The 22,845-nt window shown below is 27.0% G+C and overlaps 1 protein-coding gene across 5 annotated transcripts in view; it reads right to left on the reverse strand.

Moving 5' to 3' along the window:
- LOC129976401 (neogenin-like) overlaps positions 1–22,845 on the reverse strand; it is a 60,973-nt gene that overhangs the window by 32,405 nt on the left and 5,723 nt on the right. For all 5 annotated transcript variants that reach the window (XM_056089977.1, XM_056089954.1, XM_056089970.1 and 2 more), the window contains exons 2-7: positions 9,147–9,315; positions 7,687–7,832; positions 6,709–6,993; positions 5,123–5,276; positions 3,476–3,618; positions 1,514–1,789 (exon numbers count right to left, since the gene is read on the reverse strand). In XM_056089977.1, coding sequence (XP_055945952.1) covers positions 1,514–1,789; positions 3,476–3,618; positions 5,123–5,276; positions 6,709–6,993; positions 7,687–7,832; positions 9,147–9,315 — 1,173 coding nt within the window. The remainder of the gene's footprint in view (positions 1–1,513; positions 1,790–3,475; positions 3,619–5,122; positions 5,277–6,708; positions 6,994–7,686; positions 7,833–9,146; positions 9,316–22,845) is intronic.

The following is a 22,845-nucleotide window of genomic DNA, read 5'->3' on the forward strand; positions in this document are numbered from 1 at the left end:
CCACTGCATGTATTTCATTCCACTGTCCTAATAACTTATTTAAACAATATGAGAGCAATCAAACAGAATGTGGGCTGAAATTGGCCAATGTTTAACTTGATCAAACTGAACTCACTATAGTGTTTGAACAATGTTGGTCAAGTCAATGGTGAAAATTACGAATTTTCTTTGATATCTTTTCTACTACTATATAGGGCAGTTTCTTCAACAGATAATTATTACTTCCACTTAGTTTTAATAGTTTCAAGTAATAAAAACAAATGATTATATAAAATTACTAAAAAAAGATACATTTTACAAAAAAATCAATTTTTTTTAAGATCTATATGCTTTTAAAAAAATTATTTGTACTTTATTTTGTATTACAAAACGTGAAAGATGAACAACTCTTTATAAATTCACAAATCTTATGGCTAAAGGGTTTAGGTCAGTTAGTAATTTTCTTGTAAGGATGCAGCTTTTCTATCTCATTTTTACAAGCTTATAATATAAAAGCATATTTCTATATAAATTCATTAATTTTTCTAATTTTTTTTCAGATCCTGCTCTGTAAACAAAACAGAAAAATATGGTCTGTTAGGAGCCTGTCATAAACTAAACTGCAGTAACATATCTACTGTTAGAATAAGATGATATATGTTGATGCTATATAAATTATGTCTTCCAGTGTAAAGTTCTTTAATGATTATCTTATGAATATATGCTAATGAAATTTAATAATTGATAACCAAATATAAAATCAAAACAATTTAAGAATTTGTTTTTTGCAAAGACAAGAATTTTTTTTCATATCTATTACACATAAATGATGAAGATTTTTTTATTTCTTGCATGTGTGTGTGTGAGTGACGATTTATTAGAATAATCCACATCAATTTCTGCGTAACCTGTATAATATAATTTACAATGTCTAGATTGAACTTGCAACAAAACATAATATGAAACAAAATTTGAATTTCATTTATTCTTCACTGCCCTGTATTAAATTGCATTTTTAAGGGGGTGGTTTACAATTGCTACAAAAAATAATGCAAAGGAGACCAACTGATTAAAAATTTAACTTTGCTTCAGTTAACAGAAATTTACTAGATATAACAGATTATATAATCACGAATTAATCAGTACAACAAAACTAGATATAATAAGGAATAGCTATTTTCCATAACTGTTCACAATAACTATCTTTCATAATCGTCCATAATCATTCAAGTTTATTAAAACAAAGTATGAGAATTTTCTAGTGAAATTTTTTTTATCAGAAATTAACATTTTAAAGGAAAAGCAAATTTTTGGAAATGTAGTATAATAGTTCTTTAAATTAAAAATAATCAACTATCACAAAACTGAGATTACAGTCACCAAGATTCACTGTTCATATTTTCTATTATAAAAAAAAAAAATTAACCGCATCATATAACATTAAAAAAGGGTACAAATTTCTGAAATGGAATTTAAATTTTAATTATGAAATTAATTTAAAATACATCATAAGAAAATGAGAACAAATCCATACCTGCATCAAGCACTTCGAGTTCAGCAGAGGCTTGTATACTTCCAGCAGAATTTGTTGCAAAACACTGATAAATACCAGAATCAGATTTCACAGCACCTAAAATTCTTAAATTCTTTCCACTCACAATTTGAAAGTATTCACTATGTACAATAATATCACCATTTTTATACCAACGAAGAATTGGCACAGGGTTTCCATACACATCACATTCAAAAGTTATGTCATCTTTCTCACGTGCATACTGGTTTACAGGCCGGATGACAAAATATGGTGGTACTGAAAAATGAAATAATATTAATAAAAGAATATGGCTGTATAATAATAAAACATTAGGAAGTTAAAAAAAAATAAGATGGGAGAAAGAAAGTGATATTTTTCAATTAGTAGAAATAATTAAATATATAGTGGTATAGAATTTTTGAAATTCTATCCACTATACGATTTTTATATAAAGATCTATGATTTCATCAGAGCTGGTCTTATGATCCGACAATAGTTTAAGGGCATACAATGTGAGATTTGTCTATCAAATGAAGCTGTTTGTCAGACTTTCATTCCTCATAATAAATACTGAATTGTAATAAATATTTATCAATAACATTAAATATATTTTTAGATATTTTAATGGATTATTGATACTTAAAATGTAAGTTAGTAATATTATTAAAACCTTTTTTTTTTTCTTTCTAAGCAATTTAAATGTTTTATAAATTGAAAAAAAAAACAATTTTTTATATCAAATGTGTCTGCATTTGGCTTTGTAATGCTGGCCAAGCATGTCAGGACCATTTCATACATCTTTACTCTATGGTGAATTAATTTTTCCTTTGCCTACAGTACCCTTGAATGGGATTTCATTTGCAATTTAACATTTATTCTTGTGACAAAAATTTATGAATCACTTAATGCATTCTTGTCAAAAAAATGGAATAATAGTTTCCATCTAATATCAGTAGCGTAATTATACATAAATTATTGTGCAATTAGACTTCGGTTCAGATAAAATTTGGGTACTAACATGTAGCACTATGAAAGTATGTCAGAATTCAGGTATGCAATGTTGCATTAATTCAGTTTCTATAAGTGATCAATTTTGAACCAACAGTATCACTTAAGAAGGGACAAAGTGGCAAATAATATAGCCATGATGAAAATGAAATGGAAGTTGCACTTTTGAAAGTACATTTTTATCTCATGAAATATGTGAAATGCTTGAAGTTATTTCGCAAGCTGCAGTATAGTTTTATTTAAGGCAACTTGCACATGCTCTGTTCAGTTCAAGTAAATTCATTTGAGTGATGATATTAGATTTACACGGGAAGTGCTCAATGCAAGATAGTTTCATCATAAATCAGCAAGATAACAGGGAATACAGCAACCTTGCATACACTTAGAAGAAATTCCAAGAATTTGTGTATATATTTGTAATTAAATTTCCATAAAAAATAAACAGATTAAAACACCAACTTTTTTTATGAGCCAATGATAAAATAATTTTGGTGGAAATGGGACCATTCATGAACAAAGGATCATTCCACCTCTTGCCGTTTCTTGATATCGAAGCAAATTTAAAAATATTGCAGGCTAAGCATAGGCTCACTAGTAAACAATACATGATTTCATTCCTCATCTACACTAAACATGATAACAACATAATTTTTAAAGAACCCTTAAGAAGATTGAGCAAGTGGAATCGAAACAATTGTATTTCTTTGTACAGTTCGATTAAAATAAAGAAATAAATTTTGAAAGTAAAATCAATCTTGAGGACTTCATTTAAAAAACTTTTTTTTCTCATTTATCTTGTATTGAATTTTTTTTTAAAGCCATTACTAAATTTAAATAATTAATTTTTATTACTACATTTAAAAACTAAACAATTCAGATATATAAAAAATATGCACAGCATATTATTAAAAAAATGTAACTCATTATTTAAAAAAAGAGAACAGGAAAACATACCAATGATGTCAACAGTGCTAATGGCATCAACCGAATCTTCACTATTTACAGCTCGACACATGTAAGTTCCACCATCCTCCTCTTTTATATTTTCAATTGACAAACTGCCAGACCCAACTATTCTAAATCTGCTATCCAAATCACTAAAATAAATATTAAACAAATACTGAATTCGAGTGACTGGCTAGCTTTATACATGATTGATATGAAATGTACATTACAGGAGAATGCATCCTAAACAGTTTTAACAATTCTCAAAAATACTAAAAATAATTTTCTACATTTTCCTGAGACATGTTAATAACAAATTCGAAAATGTGATAAATAATATTTGTTTAGCATAGGAATAAATAATAAAAATAGACTTTAATTAATATATAAAATTACCAATGAATTTCAATTTTTTTTTTTATAACAAAATGTTGCTAAACTGCAAACTGACTTGGTGGCCAAAATTTGTATTTTATACTTTAAATACTTTAATTTCTAAAAAAAAAAATTTTAACATGTTTTTTACTTCTTAATTCTCATTTATTTAAAATACTACCATGAAGAAATTCCTAATGAAATATAATTTATAACATTATCAACATACATTACCTAAGCTGAACTTTTTACGAGGATCATCAATCATCATTAAAATAAAGAATAAATGCTGCAATCAATACACTAATCAATATAGCAAATATTTTGTTACAAATTAGCATATTATTGACTAAAATGAAACACCTTAATGCAATTAAATAATTCTCATAAATAGTTTAGAAACATCTGTAACTTAAATGACATATTAGAAGCAAAGTTTTTTACAAATTCCCCTCAATTTTAATTTACAACAAAATTGTTTTTGATTACTTATCGGATGACAATGTTGTCTTTATATTATTATTTAATTTATTGATTGCACTTGATAACCTTCACCAGGGGATGCCTTTCAGCAAATAGCTATTGACATTTTGTAAAACATGAATTACTTGAAAGAAATATTAGAGATACCATAGTACATATTCAAAATCTGAATACAGTTAATTAAAAAGAAATTGGACATTTTTCATATTCAATTCTAATATTTCTTTATTAGCAATTTCATTTTATAAATACTTGTTCTGGTAAAAATCAGCAAGTGCTTTTATTTATATTATCAGTTTCATACTAATATAAATCAACACATGAATAAGAATTTATTTGTAGGAATATAAGTTTCCTATGTTTATGAATTTTATATTTCTGTATATAAAGAGAGAAAAGGCATTACTGATATCAAATATTACTTATATTAGTATTAATAAATATTACTTAAATTCGAATATAAAAGAGATAAATAAAAACATTTCACACAGGGACAGTAAAATTTTTTTTTTCACAAAATCATACTTTGTGTGCAGATTATTAATATTCATATTACAATAACAATATTAGATGGAATTACAAAGCAATCAATATATTGTAATTATATTAAAAATGTTATTATAAATAACTTATTATACTATTATACAAACTGATTGTACAAAGTATTACAAAGCTTTCTGTACTGTTGATATAATTTTATTTTTTGAACAACATTTTCATAATCAAATGCTACTTTTATACAGAATCTTATAAATAAAAATTGTAGAAACTTAATTCTATAAAAATGTTTAAACTTACGCTAAATCAATTGTAGATCCATCTTTCAACCAAGTAATTCTGGGCTTAGGATTTCCATTAGCTGCACAATCTAATGTTAAATTGGAGTTTTTCAGAACTACAGCATTCTTTGGTGGAGTGGCAATAAAATGGGGTGATTCTACTTTTGATGCATCTAAAGAAAACATTAAATTCTTCAATGAGTTACTTGTACATACAAGGCATAGGTCTAGATAATCTATAAAAATACACAGAAAAAACACTTCAAATAGTCCAACCAAATGCCACTTAATTAGCTAATATTATAATATTAGGGATGTAATTAACCAAAAAAGGGGGGAAAACCCTCCAAAAATGCAAAAAAAAGGGGGGGAACATGCATAAAGTATGAATTAAATAAATAATGTATAGAAGAAAAAAAAAACCAAAGCTACAGGGACTACAATTAACTTTTATATTCATTTCAAACTATTTATGAGAAATCAATAGCATATGATTTTATGAAACCAGTAAACAAACTATAGCAATTTAAGCAGTTAATAATGTGTTTACTGCAAATAATTTATAAGAAATATGAGAAAAGAATGTTAATAGTATAAAATTACACAAAATAACACTTTTTTTTTAAATAAAGACATTATTCATTCTACTATTTCATTAATAATGAAAGAAAGTTCTTATTATTCTTTATGTACATCTAATACTCAGAAAAAAATAATATTAATTCTATGGTTTCTGAAAGGATATTTTTTTTAACTTATGATCATATTTTCAATAATTCAGTTTATAAGACTAGCATTTCAAATGAATTAAAAGTGTATATATATATATATTTTCTCTGTAACAATTTACAGAATTATAATCTTAGCAACGTGTTGTATTGTCTGGTTAAATAGACATATATTTAACTCATTAATAATAAATATATTAAAGGCATATATTTCAATAAAATTCTTATAAATTACATTAAAAACTCCAAGAAATAAGGTAAATGTGAAACAAAATTTCATTCCTACAAAATGTTAAGAAAAATAATTAAGAAATTTGTATAAAATCATTTTTAAAAAATCTTATTAAGAGATACAGAATAAATGAATTTTCAAAATTAAAATACAGTAAAATAAAAAAAAAAATTATTATTGCTTTCATCTTTTTTGCATTTACGCAAAAGTAAATAGAAGGGAAAAATACTATATAAATCTTAATATGATGACACATTGACTTCAATATCTGGATAATATTTGCCAGTTGAAAACTGTTCAGGAATTTGAGAATATTTATTAATTTGTTAAAAAAAATCAAAAGAAATAATGGAATGTGGCCACTGTGCCATAAAAATGACATGTATAAACTGTCGAATGTTTTAATAGGTATTTATGGGCTAAGATAACTGAATACTAAGACTTGCTACTTTAATATCTAAATTACACATGTGCTTTACAATTATATTTTTTACAATTATAGAATTTGATTTGGTGATCTTTTCTTTTTGATGATATGAAAGTACTAACATTCTCTGCTTGTATTTGTAGAGAAATGTTTACCTTAATATATAAAATGAGTAAATCAATGAATTACTATCTAGTTGATTCTTGGCATATACATACCATAATCTTTGTTCACAAACAGTGTTCCAGCACTGCTTTCTTTCAACTTCTCAGAATTAACTGCCACACACTGGTAGGTACCTTCATCAGAAGGTATAACCGAGTCTAATTCTAGAGCACCACTAGGCAAAATGGTCATGCGAGTTTCATCTAAATGTATTGGCTGCTGGTTTTTCAACCAGGTAATGTTGGCAGGTGGTACTGCATGTGCAGAACAAGGAAAATAAACTGTTTGATCTACAAAAACTGCAATATCTTCAGGTGCTTGATCAAATGGCGGCAATGCTGCAACAGAATTGAATATACATTACAGACATTTTTCTATAAGCATAAATTACTTATCATTCTGCATTTTTGTAGAAAAGAATACATGTACGGATCTTTTATATTTGAAATTTTATTAATTATTTCATCAAAATAGAAAGAGGTAATGACATCAGTATAAAAATTATAAAATAAAGAGAAATTCAAAAATAAAATTTCACATATCATTTTAATGGTTTTATTTAAACAGACTTCCACTTAAAACACAAAATAAATACTGATATATCTTTTTTTATATCATGATACAGATATAAATGTCAGAAAGTATTAAATTTTTAAAAAAAGAATACTGTCATTTTTAATGTAATTTTTAAAATCGAAATAAGCAACCAAAAAGCATGGTTCAAGTGTGAATTTTCAGATAAACAAAACATAAAAAACATCAAAACTCTATTTCAAAATTATCATCAAAAGTTTGAAGTGGCATAAAAATATTATGCAAAATGTGGTAACGTTTATTACAAAACACATGATCTTGGATAAAAGCCCTGAAACTTGCCTTTTTAAACCTGTGTGGCTATAAAGGTTAAGCATTTTATTAGCCTTCAAAGCTTTGTTCCATTCAAAGTGCATACTTCGGATATATAAAAAAAGCTGTATTTACATTTCATTTGACTTTTTTTATACTTAACAATAACAAACATCTGAACTTACATGCAATCTGTAATTTTGCTTCTCTACTAATAATTGTTCCAGTACCATCTAAGCTTACTACACACTGGTACAGACCTTCATCAGGTCTTTCAGTTCTGCTATGTATAATTCTCTTAAAGAGTAAAGACCCATTGGGTAAAACAACCCTAAAAAGAAATACATATAAGTAATAATTCGAAAATATTTTAATTTTTAATATAGCTACCAAAATCTTGATTATTATTATGCATTTTATTACAAAATATTAATACTCAATCCTATATTTGAGATTTTTTTTTGTAATAAAAATTATTTTAAAAAAAATAAATTTAAAATTTTTAAGCACATAAAATTTAACCCATTATTGTCCAACTTAATTCAAAGGGCAGATTTCAATAATTTTTTTTAAAATTATGTTTAAAATGTCAAAACTATTTTAAGCAAAATTAAACCCAAAAGAATCCAAATTAAAATTAATAGAAAATCAACCAAAAAGTTTTTTTTTTAGAAATTTATGTTAAATATTTTTAAAAGTAAAATATCAAAATATCAACGAAAAGAGTACTTTTGAATTCCGTATATTACTTTCAAAACACGTCATTATATGAAAGATATGAAAGTGATTACACTCTTGACTTCAAATCTGACTGAAAAATGACACATGCTAGTAGGAAATTCTTTAAAATTTTTGGAACATAAATTGGCTTGTTAGATAAAATAATAATAAATACATGAATGAAATGCAACAATGAAAATGAAATATAGCTATTCAATAAATAAGAAATTTAATACTAGCAGATTAAAAAATAAAGAAAGAATGTGTAAATATTCATTTTAATCAGAGTTTAAAACACTTATCATGACTGAAGTAATGCATCTTACAGGAAATTCCTCCCTCAAAATAATGACATAAGGAAATATAATAGCATGGTTTTTAAATGATTCTATAAATTGATGGTATTAAATTAAATATGACAAAGATTTCACATGATAAAATAATTGAAATATTCGCATGAAAAATGAGAATATTTCAATTGCCTCTGTTTAATTTATTTTCAAAGGAGACTGGATGTGGCTAGAGGGAAGAAATAGCAATTAATCAAACCTCAAAGGATTAAATGGTCTTTCATGTAAAAATTACTACTGCTACTCAGTACAAGAAATAAAATTCAGATAGTGATTATTTTCAAACTCTAATAAAAATCAAATAACAGAATTAAAATATCTAAACTTAGCTGATAAATTTTGATACACTTCATTAAAACTTTAATCAAGAATAATACAAAGCACATTTAACACAAATTTTAAATTTGAAAGAAATACAGCAATTAAAATATCATTCCTCATTTCAGAATCTTTTTTTCAAAAGTTAATAGTTTCAGCATTTTTGTAAAAACTAACTAATCTGTGTTTAAAAATGAAATTTTTATAGTGATTAATCAAATAATACATTTGTATCAATGACATGCAACAAATTGTACCGTCTATCATCGTCATCTAAAAGCTCTAATAATGTTCCATCTTTCTTCCATTTTACTTCGGTAAAATTTCCGGCTGTTGAGCAGTTCAATAATGCAGGCTTATCTTTGATCACAATGGTGTCACTTGGTTCAACTAAAAATCGGAAATTGGAAAATCCTTCAACAGTACCTGAAAACATAAAAAAAAGTTTTAATTAAAAAAAAAAAAAACTTAAAACAAGTTTGTTTTTTTTAATTCCAATCAACCAAAATAATAAGATATCTCTAAAAAATCTACATTTATACGATAATTATAAAAACAAGTAAACTTTTAAAGAATGACAAGCATTCTTTACAGATATAACATAACGTGCATTTCAGTGTGCACTTTCAAAGCCAGATTAAGATAACTGGATTTAATGAAATCAATTAGGCCATTTCCAAAAGATAATTAGATATGTACATCTATTCTAGGATAGCCATAGATAGATCCAAGTGTTTAAAAATATTTATTTTTTAGGAAGATTGTAATGTAAAAAAATAATAATAATAATAAATAAATAAATCTTTTAAAATGCTGTAAATAGTAGACACTTTATTTTATTGCTAATATAACCTGATCCTATAGAAAATTCTGAACAATAATTGTTTTCTCTACATCAGAACTTGATTATTTGCCCATATGAGATAAAATCTTTGGAATAAAATTTCCACGACTCCAAGCATATACAGTCGCTCAAAAAAATTGAGAGTTACTTTATTTTTACTTGATAAATCCGACTTTCAATGAAAATAACTTTTTACCGGGAAGTGCAAACATATTTTTTACTCATAACAAATGGTTTAATTTAGAGTAAAAATTAAAAAAAATCACCAAAAAACTTCAAAAATGAAAAGTTTCAGAAGCATTTTAAATAAACATACGCAGAATTTTGCCTCAAAAAATTGAGAATGCACCAAAGAAATTTTTGCAATATCATGCATAGAAACAAAGTGTCACGATTAAATTGCATGTCTTTTGGCTCTTAAAATGGCCTCTAAACTTCATAGTACCGACTCGACCAATTTTTGGTGGTATCTAAAGATATTTTACCCCATTCATCTTGCAACACTTGTTTTAAATGGGTTTTGTTCCTAATTTTGTGTTTTTGGACCATTGCTTCAAGTGTGGTCCACAGATATTCAATGGTATTGATGTCGGGATGCTGTGGTGGTGTGTGTAACTGCTGTTTACAATGAAAAAGACACCATATTTTGACATGTGCATTTTGTTTGGGGTCGTTGTACTACTGGAAAAAGAAATTTCCATCTAAATCCAAATTTTTGCTCTTTTCTTTAGATTGCTGTGAAGTATTCCAAGAAAACTATATCGTTTATGCCATCTATAAAAATTAAATTTCCTACCCTGGATGAAGCCATGCAACCTCAAATCATGACGGAGTCATCATCATGTTTAACTGTAGGACATAAATTTTTTGGATCCAAAGCAGTATTAGGCTTTCTCCATACAGTATGATGGCTGTCACTGCCAAAAATGTAGAGTTTTCATTACTAAATATAGCTTTCTTCCAAAGGATATTGGTCTTCAATTGATGTGTTTTTGCAAACTTCAAATGCTTTTTCTGAATTTGAAAGCTGATGAACGGTTTATCTCTAACAATGCGGCTTTTATATCCAGCTTGTCTAATTTCATTTCACACCGTTTCAGCATCTACACTTCTGCCAATAATTTGAAAAGTTTCTGCAACAAGTCGGCTGAATCATATAGCCGCAGCAATCTAAAGGAAAGTGTTAAAAATGTAGGTTTAGATGGAAATTCCATTTTCCAGCAGGACAACGACCCATGTCGTTGTCGGTAGCATGTCGTTTAGAGGTCATTATAAAAGCCAAAAGACATGCAATTTAATAGTGACACTTTGTTTCTATGCGTGATATTGTAAAAAATTAATTGGTGTATTCTCTATTTTTTGAGGCAAAATTCTACATATGTTTATTTACAATGCTTCTGAAATTTTTCAATTTAGAAATTTTTCGTTCATTTTTCTTTATTTTTATTCTAAATTAAACCATTTTTTATGTGTAAAAATAAAAACGTGTTTGCACTTCCCGGTAATGTGTTATTTATATTGAAAGTTGGATTTATGAAGTAAAAGTAAGGTGTACTCTCAATTTTTTTGAGTCACTGTATAAAAAAATTAATAAAAAGAGTTAATTAATGCTTACAAAAATAGGTAAAAATTAATATGGATTTTTAATAGGCTTTATAAGCTATAATAAACATTCTGATTCAGCGCATTAAATATGAAAACAGATGTATATTAATATTTCATAATTTACGGTTGGTAGTAATTAGAATCGCAACGCACAACTAAGAAATTCCAACAGCCTTCAACTTATTAGTCAGAAAAACTAATTACGATTACACATCAGCAATTTCCATCAAATAATTGTCATATGAATGCTTTAAAAAAAACCACATCCAAAAATTATTATTTATTTTAATATTCAATGAAGTTATCGCTGTTGAATACATTTCTATAAATCTCGCATTAAGATTATTCTCCGAACATGATCGGACAATAAAGGAAGTGTCGAATCGTGTTGACAATAATTTTACTGATGATGAGCAAATAATTTGGAGGCTGAAAATAACTAAACAAAAATAGTGAATAAAAAGTTAACCAAGAGCACATTTTTTGGCTTATTTCTTAGCACAGTTTTGAGCAGTTGAGCTTTTAAAGCTGAACGGCAAAAGATTTGTCAAAATTCAGCTCTTTACAAAAATGAATTTTGTAAGTCAATAATCGTCACTAAAAATAAAGTTAGAATAATAAGGAATCATTTATTTTCTCATTAAAAAGGTATTTTTGGATTTAATAAGCTAATATACATTTCAATTGAATATTTCTTAGGACTAGTCTTAGCTGATTGGATACATAGAATCACAGAGAAAGAGATCCTCTTTCCTACTCTGTGGATAGAATAAATAGAAAAGAAAATTCGAAGATCATTCACAATTGCCAATTTTGCTTTCGCTCTTCCAAATATATTAACTAAAAATCTTTTTGTAAAAAAAAAAGAAAGAAAGAAAGGAAAGGCAAATTCCAAGTACATTTTTATGTAAAAACACTAAATGCATTCAACATCCACATATGCAAACAAAAAATATGCATAAATACGGAATAATTTTATTTTATTTATTTACAGCAATGAAATTCGTTTCATAGGATATCGCTCAAAACCAATTTTTACTGAAATTCTTTAAAAATAAAAACATTACAACTTATAATTATATTTATTTTTACTCTGAAAATAAATAGCAGATGAAAAAAAAAGGAGAAAAGAATGTAAAAAAGAATCTTTTTCAACGAAGCAAAATGTTATTGCTATGTTAATTTCCCTCGACCTTGACTTCTGCTTTTGGAAGAGTGGAGCAGGTTGGAATGGACAGTGAAAACAAGGGCTTCTCTCAAGAAAAAATAACTAAAAGTTTAATGCAGGTGGTGGTAGCCGCAGGTCATAACACGGCTATGCGCATGTAATTCCTGGCAAGTATTTTATGTGCTACGAAACACGAAAGAACGTTTTTAAAACTCGAAGAGGTGGGGGGGGGGGAAGGAAAGCACAAAAACAAAAAGATAGGAGTTGCTTTGAAAAACAGGATTCGGATCGCAAATGAGAAGTAATTTACTAATTAGCATGTAGAGATTTCAGATTGAAAATTCTTCGCAACACAGAAAGACTCAAATAAAAAAAAAGAAAGGTATTTAAAAAAAATACATAACTACTGCGGATGAACTTAAGAGGACTTATAAAAATTTTAAGAAAAGTTATTTTGTATACCCACTCCCCTAAAAAAAAAAAAAAAAAAAGGTCAATGTAATGTTTTTACAACAAACTCTCGATTATCTGCAGTAATTCATACCAAAATGTTAGAAAAAAAATTCAAAAAAAGAAGTGTTTTTAAACACACATACACAACAAGTATGATATGTTTTCCTTTTTTTTTTTTTTTTTTTCTTTACAAATGTAATTTAAGATAAAACAAAAATCTGCTTTAAATCACAATTGTAAGTGTAATATGCTTCCTACTATTATTCAAAATTATATCTATGCAAATTAATCTCTTTTTTTTTTTAAACTGTTAAGCAGATTATCTATTTGTTGCTGCGTTAATATAACACTAATAATTTTCAAGAAAACCCTCGATATCAAACTCTTTAACATACTTTATCCTTTCAGTGGCAGTATAATTTTAATGGCTAGTTAAATGCAGCACTTAGTCGACTTATTTTTGCAAAAACGCACATTGTTATTTACCTACAACGCTATTTAAAAACAACAGAATAATGTCACGGCAAAGAAAAAAAATATATAATACAACAGTTTAGCAATAACAACGTAATTCACCGCCATTACAGAATAAGAAAATCATTTCAATTTAAAATAAATTTCTAAATTATATGAACTAATGTAGAAGCTTTCTCTGTTTTCGGAAATAAAAGAATTATCACATAACTGGTATTTGAAATATAATTTAAAGCGATTCTTAATTAAACTTTATTCAAAACCAAATTTACAATAAAATTTGAAATTATATTAAATGTTTTTACATATTAAATGCAAGTGCTAAGCATAACGTCTTAGTTAAAGTTATGATTAAAGTTACTATCTGAATTATTAATTCAACTGAAAAATTTTTCAAAGTTCAAATCAGCCGATATAATAAACATTCTTCTATATTTATTGAAAATTGTGAACTAAATAATTTGAAAATAATCAATACCAATATTTACAAATTCTGTAATGAAAATAGAGTTTTTTTAAAAAGAATTATTTAGTTATAGCACTAATTAAAATTTTCTTTTATTGTGATCAGTTTCGCAAGTTAAAAAAATTTTCATATTTAGATCACAACTTCGGCAAAATTTGTCATGTATTCAATATATTTCTTACACTTTTTTTTTTATACACAATCTTGTAAGGACAGATTATTTTACTGTAAATTCAAAGCAGAAATTATTCAAGGAATAAAAGCATTTCTTAATTTAAAAATTCTTTTGAAATGGTTTAAATGTTCTAAAAAAAAAAATCTCTTTTTTTTTTTTTCAGAGCAAGGCTTTAATTTTCCCTTAATTCTAATGTTAATAAATAATTTTAACTGCCAATATAATATCATAATCAACATCAATTGCAATTTAATACAACATTCTTTTTTTTTTTCTTTTTCCCTGCCCTTCTATCACTATTTTGACTGCAAATTTCACCTGCTTCCAAAGAAAGCAGAAAAAGCAACGGAAATATCGCCATCACCAAACGATGTTCAAAGCAGAAAAAGCAACGGAAATATCGCCATCACCAAACGATGTTCAAAGCAGAAAAAGCAACGGAAATATCGCCATCACCAAACGATGTTCAACTCCCAGTCGATCCGCCATGCAGTCTGTTGAGCGCGGAAATCCCGTCAGACAAGGTTCCGAGTAGGGAGGTGGATGAAACAAGAGCAAAAAAACTTTTGGATAACCGCCTCTTGATTACATCCCGTTCCATTAGCGGGGAGAAGGGCAGGGAAAAGTCATCAATTCCGGTGCTGACTAACACCCGTTCCCCTCCTGTAGTGACACATTCCACCTGGGTGCCAAGAAGTTATTTTCTGAGTCACTACGAGCACCCCACCAACAGATCGCCCGAACGCTTCTGAATTCAATACGAAAATGTTATGAGAAATGCTCTTGATGATATTTCACGTTAGGCAATCTAAAAATAATTTATTCAACTAAAATAACAGCGAATTTACTTTTAAACATTAAATAATTTCAAAACAAAACTTCATCACAATCATAGAAAATATGCCTTTCCTGGATTATTAATTTTTTTAAAAATTTATCCATTTATTCTAATCATTGTACAGTTGAAATTGTTAACAACTTTCAAGGATACCATGTAATCTATAATTGAAAACTGCACTTCGTCTTTTTTACAATGTCTTCAGTCAATTTACATTTTCATAATACATATTTCAAATACATTATACCAACAAAATAAAATTAAACATTCATTAAATTACAGTAAGCCCGTTGATGAAAAAACATGAAATGCAAAAAATACTCCAATTATATGAGTTTACACACTGAAGTTTTTAAAAAAAATGTGAATAAATTCATGAAGGACTCCATATAGTTGTAGAAAAAAATGTTTTTATATGTCTGACTGCAGTATCGAAATAACTATCACATTCGAAGCAATGAAATATGATACAGAGAGTCTTAATCGTGATGCAATGCATTTCGAAGTCCATAATTTAATTTTAATGTAAAAAATTTTTGTATTTAATATTTTGCATTCTAATTATTGTTAAAAAAACGATGCATAATAAAGTAGAACAAATAATTGCCATTCTGATGGAAATTAAGTTAAATGTCTAGTAAAATTTACTGCATTTTAATAAATTTCTTAAAATAAGTCAGTTTATCCGAATATATTAAAATTCTTGCATCTGATATTATAATTTCGCTTCTTTTTTCTAATTTCTCGAGGTAATAACTGGAATATTTCATCTAAATTTAAAACACAGACGATCAAAATATTTGTTGTCTTTTATATTATATTATATTATATTATATTATATTATATATATATATATATATATATATATATATATATATATATATATATATATATATATATATATAAATTCGAAGAACTATCAAAATTATTTTTGCATAGTTTTTTACTCAAATAGCATCGTTTAAAGCAAACATTCTTTCGTTTCTTTCCTTCTCTTTCACACAGACATTTTTTTTTTTTTTTATCATGCCTTAATTATCAGTTACTTGTTTCAATTATTATTGTCTGCAATTCCGCTCGCGACATCACTTTTGCAAAAGATATACAGTGGCTCAAAAAAATTGAGAGTACACCTTACTTTTATTTGACAAATCCGACTTTCAATATAAATAACACATTACCGAGAAGAGCAAATGTGTTTTTATTTTTATCCATAACAAATGGTTTAATTTAGAGTAAAAATGAAGAAAAATCAACTGAAAACTCCTAAATTGAAAATTTTTAGAAGCATTTTAAATAAACATACTCAGATTTTTGCCTCAAAAAATTGAGAATACACCAATGAAATTTTTGCAATATCTCGCATAGAAACAAAGTGTCACTTTTAAGTTGCATGTCTTTTGGCTCCTATGATGGCCTCTAAACATCATGGTACCGATTCGACCCATTTTTGGCGGTATCTGAAGATATTTTATCCCATTCTTCTTGCAACACTTGTTTTAAATGGGTTTTGTTTTTAATTTTGTGTTTTCGAACCACTTTTTCGAGTATGGCTCACGAATATTTTATGGTATTGATGTCGGGGTACTGTGGTAATGTGTGTAACTGCTATTTACAATGAAAAAGACACCCCATTTTGACGTTACGAGAATTTTGTTTGGTATCGTTGTCCTGTTAGAAAATGGAATTTCCATCTAAACCCAAATTTTTAGCACTTTCCTTTTGACTGCTGCGAAGTATATTCAAGTAAACCATATGGTTTATAATGCCTTCTATAAGAATTAAATTTCCTACCTGGGATGAAGCCATGCAATCTGAAATCACGATTTAGTCACCACCATATTTACCTGTAGAACGTAAATTTTTTGGATCCAAAGCAGTATTAGGCTTTCTCCATACAGTACGATGGCTGTCACTGCCAGAAATGTTGAGTTTCCTTTCATTACTAAATATAACTTTCTTTCAAAAGTTATTGGTTTTCAATTGATGAGTTTTTGCAAACTTTAAGTGCTTTATCTGAATTTGCAAGCTGATGAACGGTTTCTCTCTAACAATGCGACTTTTATATCCAGCTTGTCTAATGGCATTTCGCACAGTTTTAACACTTACACTTTTGCCTATGATTTGAGAAGTTTCTGTAGAATATTGGAAGAACCCTACAGTCGCTGCAATCGAAAGGAAAGTGTTAAAAATTTGGGTTTAGATGGAAATTCCATTTTCTAACAGGACAACGATACCAAACAGAATGCTCGTAACGTCAAAATGAGGTATCTCTTTCATTGTAAATAGCAGTTACACACATTACCACAGTACCCTGACATCAATGCCATTGAATATTCGTGGGCCATACTCGAAAAAGTGGTTCGAAAACACAAAATTAAACAAAACCCATTTAAAACAAGTGTTGCAAGAAGAATGGGACAAAATATCTTCAGATACCGCCAAAAATGGGTCGAATCGGTACCATGACGTTCAGAGGCCATCATAGGTGCCAAAAGACATGCAACTTAACAGTGACACTTTGTTTCTATGCAAGATATTGCAAACATTTCATTGGTGTATTCTCAATTTTTTGAGGCAAAAATCTGAGTATGTTTATTTAAAATGCTGCTAAAATTTTTCAATTTAGGAATTTTTCGTTGATTTTTCTTTATTTTTACTCTAAATTAAACCATTTGTTACGGGTAAAAATAAAAACATGTTTTCACTTCTCGGTAATGTGTTATTTATATTGAAAGTCGGATTTATCAAGTAAAAGTAAGGTGTACTCTCAATTTTTTGAGCCACTGTATATATTTCTTTTTGATTTCGCTTCCATAACTTTATATTACTGTGATTATGACTTTCATGAATTTGCGGGCTTCGCAACAAAATAAGCAAAGAGAACCTTTAAAGAAATACTCATGTGATTTTATTATGCAAAATTGAATTTTAAACAAAAATGAAAAATGGCAGTGAAAAATTTGGAAGAAAAAAAATTATTTTTATAAAATTACTTTTTATAAAAGTCGGAATAAGGTTTAAAATTTCTGCAAAAATGAAATGTAGATCAAATGAACAATTTTAGCTTCATGTAACAGCAAATGAAACTTTTTAGAAACTGAAGAAAGCTGATTTTCTCTAGGTCAGGCACAGAATACTTGTATACTCCCAGAGAATGCAAGTATTGGAGAAAAAGCTTTGAAGATTATAAATTTATTAAAATATGATAAAGTCGAAGCATTTCTTTAAACTATATCATGAAGCATCACTAAGAATGATTTTATAATAATCTAAATGCTCATGTACCATATGAATAAAAGAATTCCAAAACTCTAATGTATTTTATTTAGACATGATTTTTCTAAATTCTCAAAAAAAAAAAAAAAAAAAGAAAGAACTAACACAGAGCGATCACTTCCAATTTTCGAAGCAACAAAAAAGGTTAATGTAAGACCTAAAATATCATTCGAAATTCCTTTTAAACTCTTCCTTTACTAATACTTATTTCATAGCAGAATTATTTAACATTAGTTGGAGAACGAATCGCAGATGGTATTTCCCAAACATAACCAAAGGAGAATCCACAATACCGGGAAAACCCATTAAAGAATTAAAACACATAAAGAGAAACTGTGTTCCACCCACGATTATGAAGGATTGCCATGGTAACAAGGAAAGATCAAAAGGTTAAAATTGATTTTTAGAACAATCAGAAAACGATAACAGATGTGAAATCAGGTAGAAGTTGAAAAGTTAAAACTGCTCTTTCGTTCAAAGATTTTAAAATTCCAGAATATATTAATTACATGATAATCTTTAGGAAGTAATTATCATTTATTACATTACATTTGATATTAGATTTCAATAAGAGTTGATTTAATGAATCGCAAATACATGTTTCATCAAAATTAAGCACATTAAAGCTTCTTATGATCATAATTAGAAATACGTCTCATAGCATATGCGATAATTAAGGAATGAGAATAAATAATGCAAACAATGATTAAGTAATGAAATAAAATAATTAAGTAATGAAATGACAAACTAAATTTATGCTCATATTTTTAAAATCATCGATAGGCGAGGAGGAGGAAAAATTTCAACTATATGACTTAAAAATTTTGAACAGCAGCTTAGAGCACTATAGTAAATCAAAGTTAAATATAATGATATATATGTTTTAAGTCTCGATTATTACGAATAAGCCGCAAACACATTAATAGTACAGTCATAAAAATGAACTTCGATGGTGCACATCTTATCAGAACAAAAGAAAGTGCTTATATATAAAAAAAAGAAGTGCTTTTAATCGCCTTTAGCAACTATCTAGATCGAAGGTATATTGGTTATATTAGTTTTAGTTAAATCGTTTAAATATAGCTTTATATATATGACTCCATCATATTAAAACCTTGTTAATTTAACTAATTTACATCTGTTCATTGTGTATACCAGCCTTCTAACAGAGATCAGTCCCATAACACCATAATACTATTAAAAACGAAAATGTCTGGTTTATCTCTCTTCTAAATTTCGCCATAGTGCTATCTGTCGATAACACTATGGTATGGTATATAATACTACACTATTCTTTTATTCATCATATAAATTATACAGATATTAAAAAGAATCCTTTTTTTCCTAATCTTAAAAAACAGAAGAAAACCACACGATCAAATATTTGATAAAACAATTAAAACTGCTTGAATTTCAAAGGAACAATGTAATTAACCAATAATTAGATATTAGACAAAAAAACATGTCCAAATTTAAAAAAACTGCATTATTATTAATTTTTTATTATTTGAACATGTATATATATTTTTAATTTTTAAGACGATGTAGAAATCGTTTTTTGTGCAGAAATATTTTCGGTAGTTATTGGGGAAAATACACCAAAATTCTGCTTAGTTTTTAATTAATTAAAAAATTTTAAAAAATCGCTCGTAAGTACACATTTCCATTCTTGAAAATATACATGTGCCAAATTTGGCAGCTGCTGATCTAAAGCTCTGGCCTCTAGTGTGTTAATATACACACATTCATTTTTATTATTAGTGAAGATTACAGCTGCACGATTAACATGCAGTTTTCAGATTTTCTTATTTATGATCGTAAAATAGCGAATTAATAAGCAAAATCAGTCCAGTTATTAGGTTTGGAGTCTGTTAACGTTTTATTTTGTGATATCTCTCGAAAAGGGAGGATGAAGGTAGCTGATCATTAATGATATATTTAGGAGTCGTGAGCTTTCATACAAAATAAAAATTGGAAAAATTGGTCCAGTGTTTGGATAACAAGTTATTTGATTTTATCAATTATTTTAAATATTTATAACTTTTTACATGCAAAATATATATATTTTTTTTAAAATCACACACAGCTGCCTCTTAATAGAATTAAAAAATCAACCTTTATCAATCGTAAAATTTCAGAAAATTCTTATCCATACATAAACATTAATAGGACCGGAATATTAGTTTTACCTCAATACATTTAGTATTATAATATCTATTGGGCCTGCAGATACCGTACAATTATTTCAAAATTTATTTAATCACCTTCAGGAAAAGGCAATCATATTTCTTTACTCAAATTTCAATTTGTTATGTAATTAAAGGTAAAAAGCACTTTTTAAATTTACATAAGAACAATTTGGTTGAGACAATATATCGCCTATAAAGCGAAATTATAAATGAATTCTTAAAGACGCTGTAATATTTCTCACTACTGCTCAACATTGCAACAAAAAAAAATTTAAAGCACATATCAAAACAACGTAAAACACAGGAAATAAATTTAACAAAAACAGTTTTACTTTTTTTTTACATATTTTCATTGGCATATAAAAAAATTCACTATTTTAATTATTTTTCACTTTTTAATTTATTATGCATTATTATAAACAATATAAAATTTTAAAACTTTTTTTTTCAAATTTAATATAAGAAAACGTCCCTGGCACAATAATCTAATAATAAAGCATTGAAAATATTAAAATAGAATAATATTAAACATCGAACATATTCATATTAAATTAGTGTCAACATATTAAACATCGAACATATTCATATTAAATTAGTGTCAACATATTAAACATCGAACATATTCATATTAAATTAGTGTCAACATATTAAACATATTCATAGTAAATTAGAGTAATATTAATAGCGAAAATATTAAACATCGAGAATACAAGTATTAAATTATTTAATACTTGTATAGATTTTTAAATTATTTAATTATAGTTAAGTAAAAAAAAAAAAATCAACTGCACAATTTCATCTTTAAATGCTTTCTTTATTTCTAATATCCGGATATTTCCCTTCAAAAAGGAAAGCAAACATTTAGGAATACATTTTTATACATGCAACTCTAAACGTCAAGAACGAACTTATAAAACAGACATTACAACCTGCTCTTTTATTTCTGCTAAAAAAAAAAAAAAGGAAACAAGAGAATTTGACCTAGAACATAAAAATTTTTAGATAGCTGAAATTACTATCAGTATTGCTCGTTTCCAAATTGACAAACCATCATCGTTACAGTTAACATCAACAGAAATCAACACAAACTTTTGAAAAGATGTTATTAAAAACGATCATTAAAAATCGAAAATTCTTATCATCCGAAAATATTTGACGAACTACGAACAGATTCATAAATCTTAAATTAAATATGGCTGTCAAGCCGATGCATGAAAGAAATTTTATCAGTCTCTTCAAATATAAACATCGAATTAGGGAGGGTAAAAACATCCTCGCCTTCACACTGATCTTTTTGATGATACGGCGCTCTTTATCCGTATTTGGAGGCAGTATACTGATAAAAATGTTTCATCCTTACCGATTTCAAAACGACAAAAATATTATCTCCGCTACTACTATAAAAACTGAAGTTCTCAAACAAATAAAAAGAAATTGCTCGAAATAGTAGGAAAAAATGACACAGTTTTTAAAGAATGTCATATCAAGAAGACCAAATATATACTCCGTCTGAATTACGAAACACAAAATTTTTCAAAACCAAGCATTTTAAAGGAGAATTTTATTAAAAGCAAAAATTTAAAATTTAACATATCAAATGGTATAGCATTAATCTTCAAATATAATATTTAAAGGTACATAGAATCTTTTGTTACTAGAATTTCATGGCTTGTTTATTGGTAGGACGGAGAAGGAGGGGTTTGTTTTTGTCAGTTTCATTCTTAACATGGAAAAAAGAGGCTACATTTTTTTTTTCGACGGCCACTGAATCATCAGTTTTTTTTATACGAATTTTAGTAGTAAATATTTAAATTCACACTCATAATGTTTAGATAAATTATGTATAATTTTTAACAAATTATTAAGAATTGGTTAAAAATATTTGTAATTTAGATTCGTTAAAAATTTTGTGATTTTAAAAATCGTTTGGGCTCTCTGTAATTTTTCGAGAAAAGATGATCGTAAAATTCTCTGAAGCTTCGCATTTTAATTAAAAACAAAGTTTTGTGCATCAAAATAATTTCTATAAAAGAATATTTTCCTTAAAAATAAAGTTGCAGATGTGAAAAAGAATTTTGTGTATTTTCTATTATAATACTTCATATTACAGAATCTTTTATATTAAAAATTATTTATCTGAAAAGCATTTGTTTTTAAGCGTGCTAGGATTCAGATGATTTTCAATATAAAGTCCATTATTATTTTATCGTTTATATTATGTTATTAACAGCTGATTTCGAATGTGAAAACTTTAATCTTTACTACAAATATTTGTGATGTTAGATATTTCAAATTTTGTTCATAAATACAGAAATAAAAGCAAAGCTTTCATGAATTTTTTTAAAAAACATAAAAATAATTTTAATCCCAGCAATGCAGGATATATCAGCAAGAACATGTCTTCAGAATTCTCATTTAACTTTAACAAAAAAAGTATGTGTGTGTGTGAGAGAGAGAGAGAATGA

Source organism: Argiope bruennichi, chromosome 1 (assembly GCF_947563725.1).
Source record: "Argiope bruennichi chromosome 1, qqArgBrue1.1, whole genome shotgun sequence".
In the NCBI taxonomy this organism is placed as follows: Eukaryota; Metazoa; Arthropoda; class Arachnida; order Araneae; family Araneidae; genus Argiope; species Argiope bruennichi.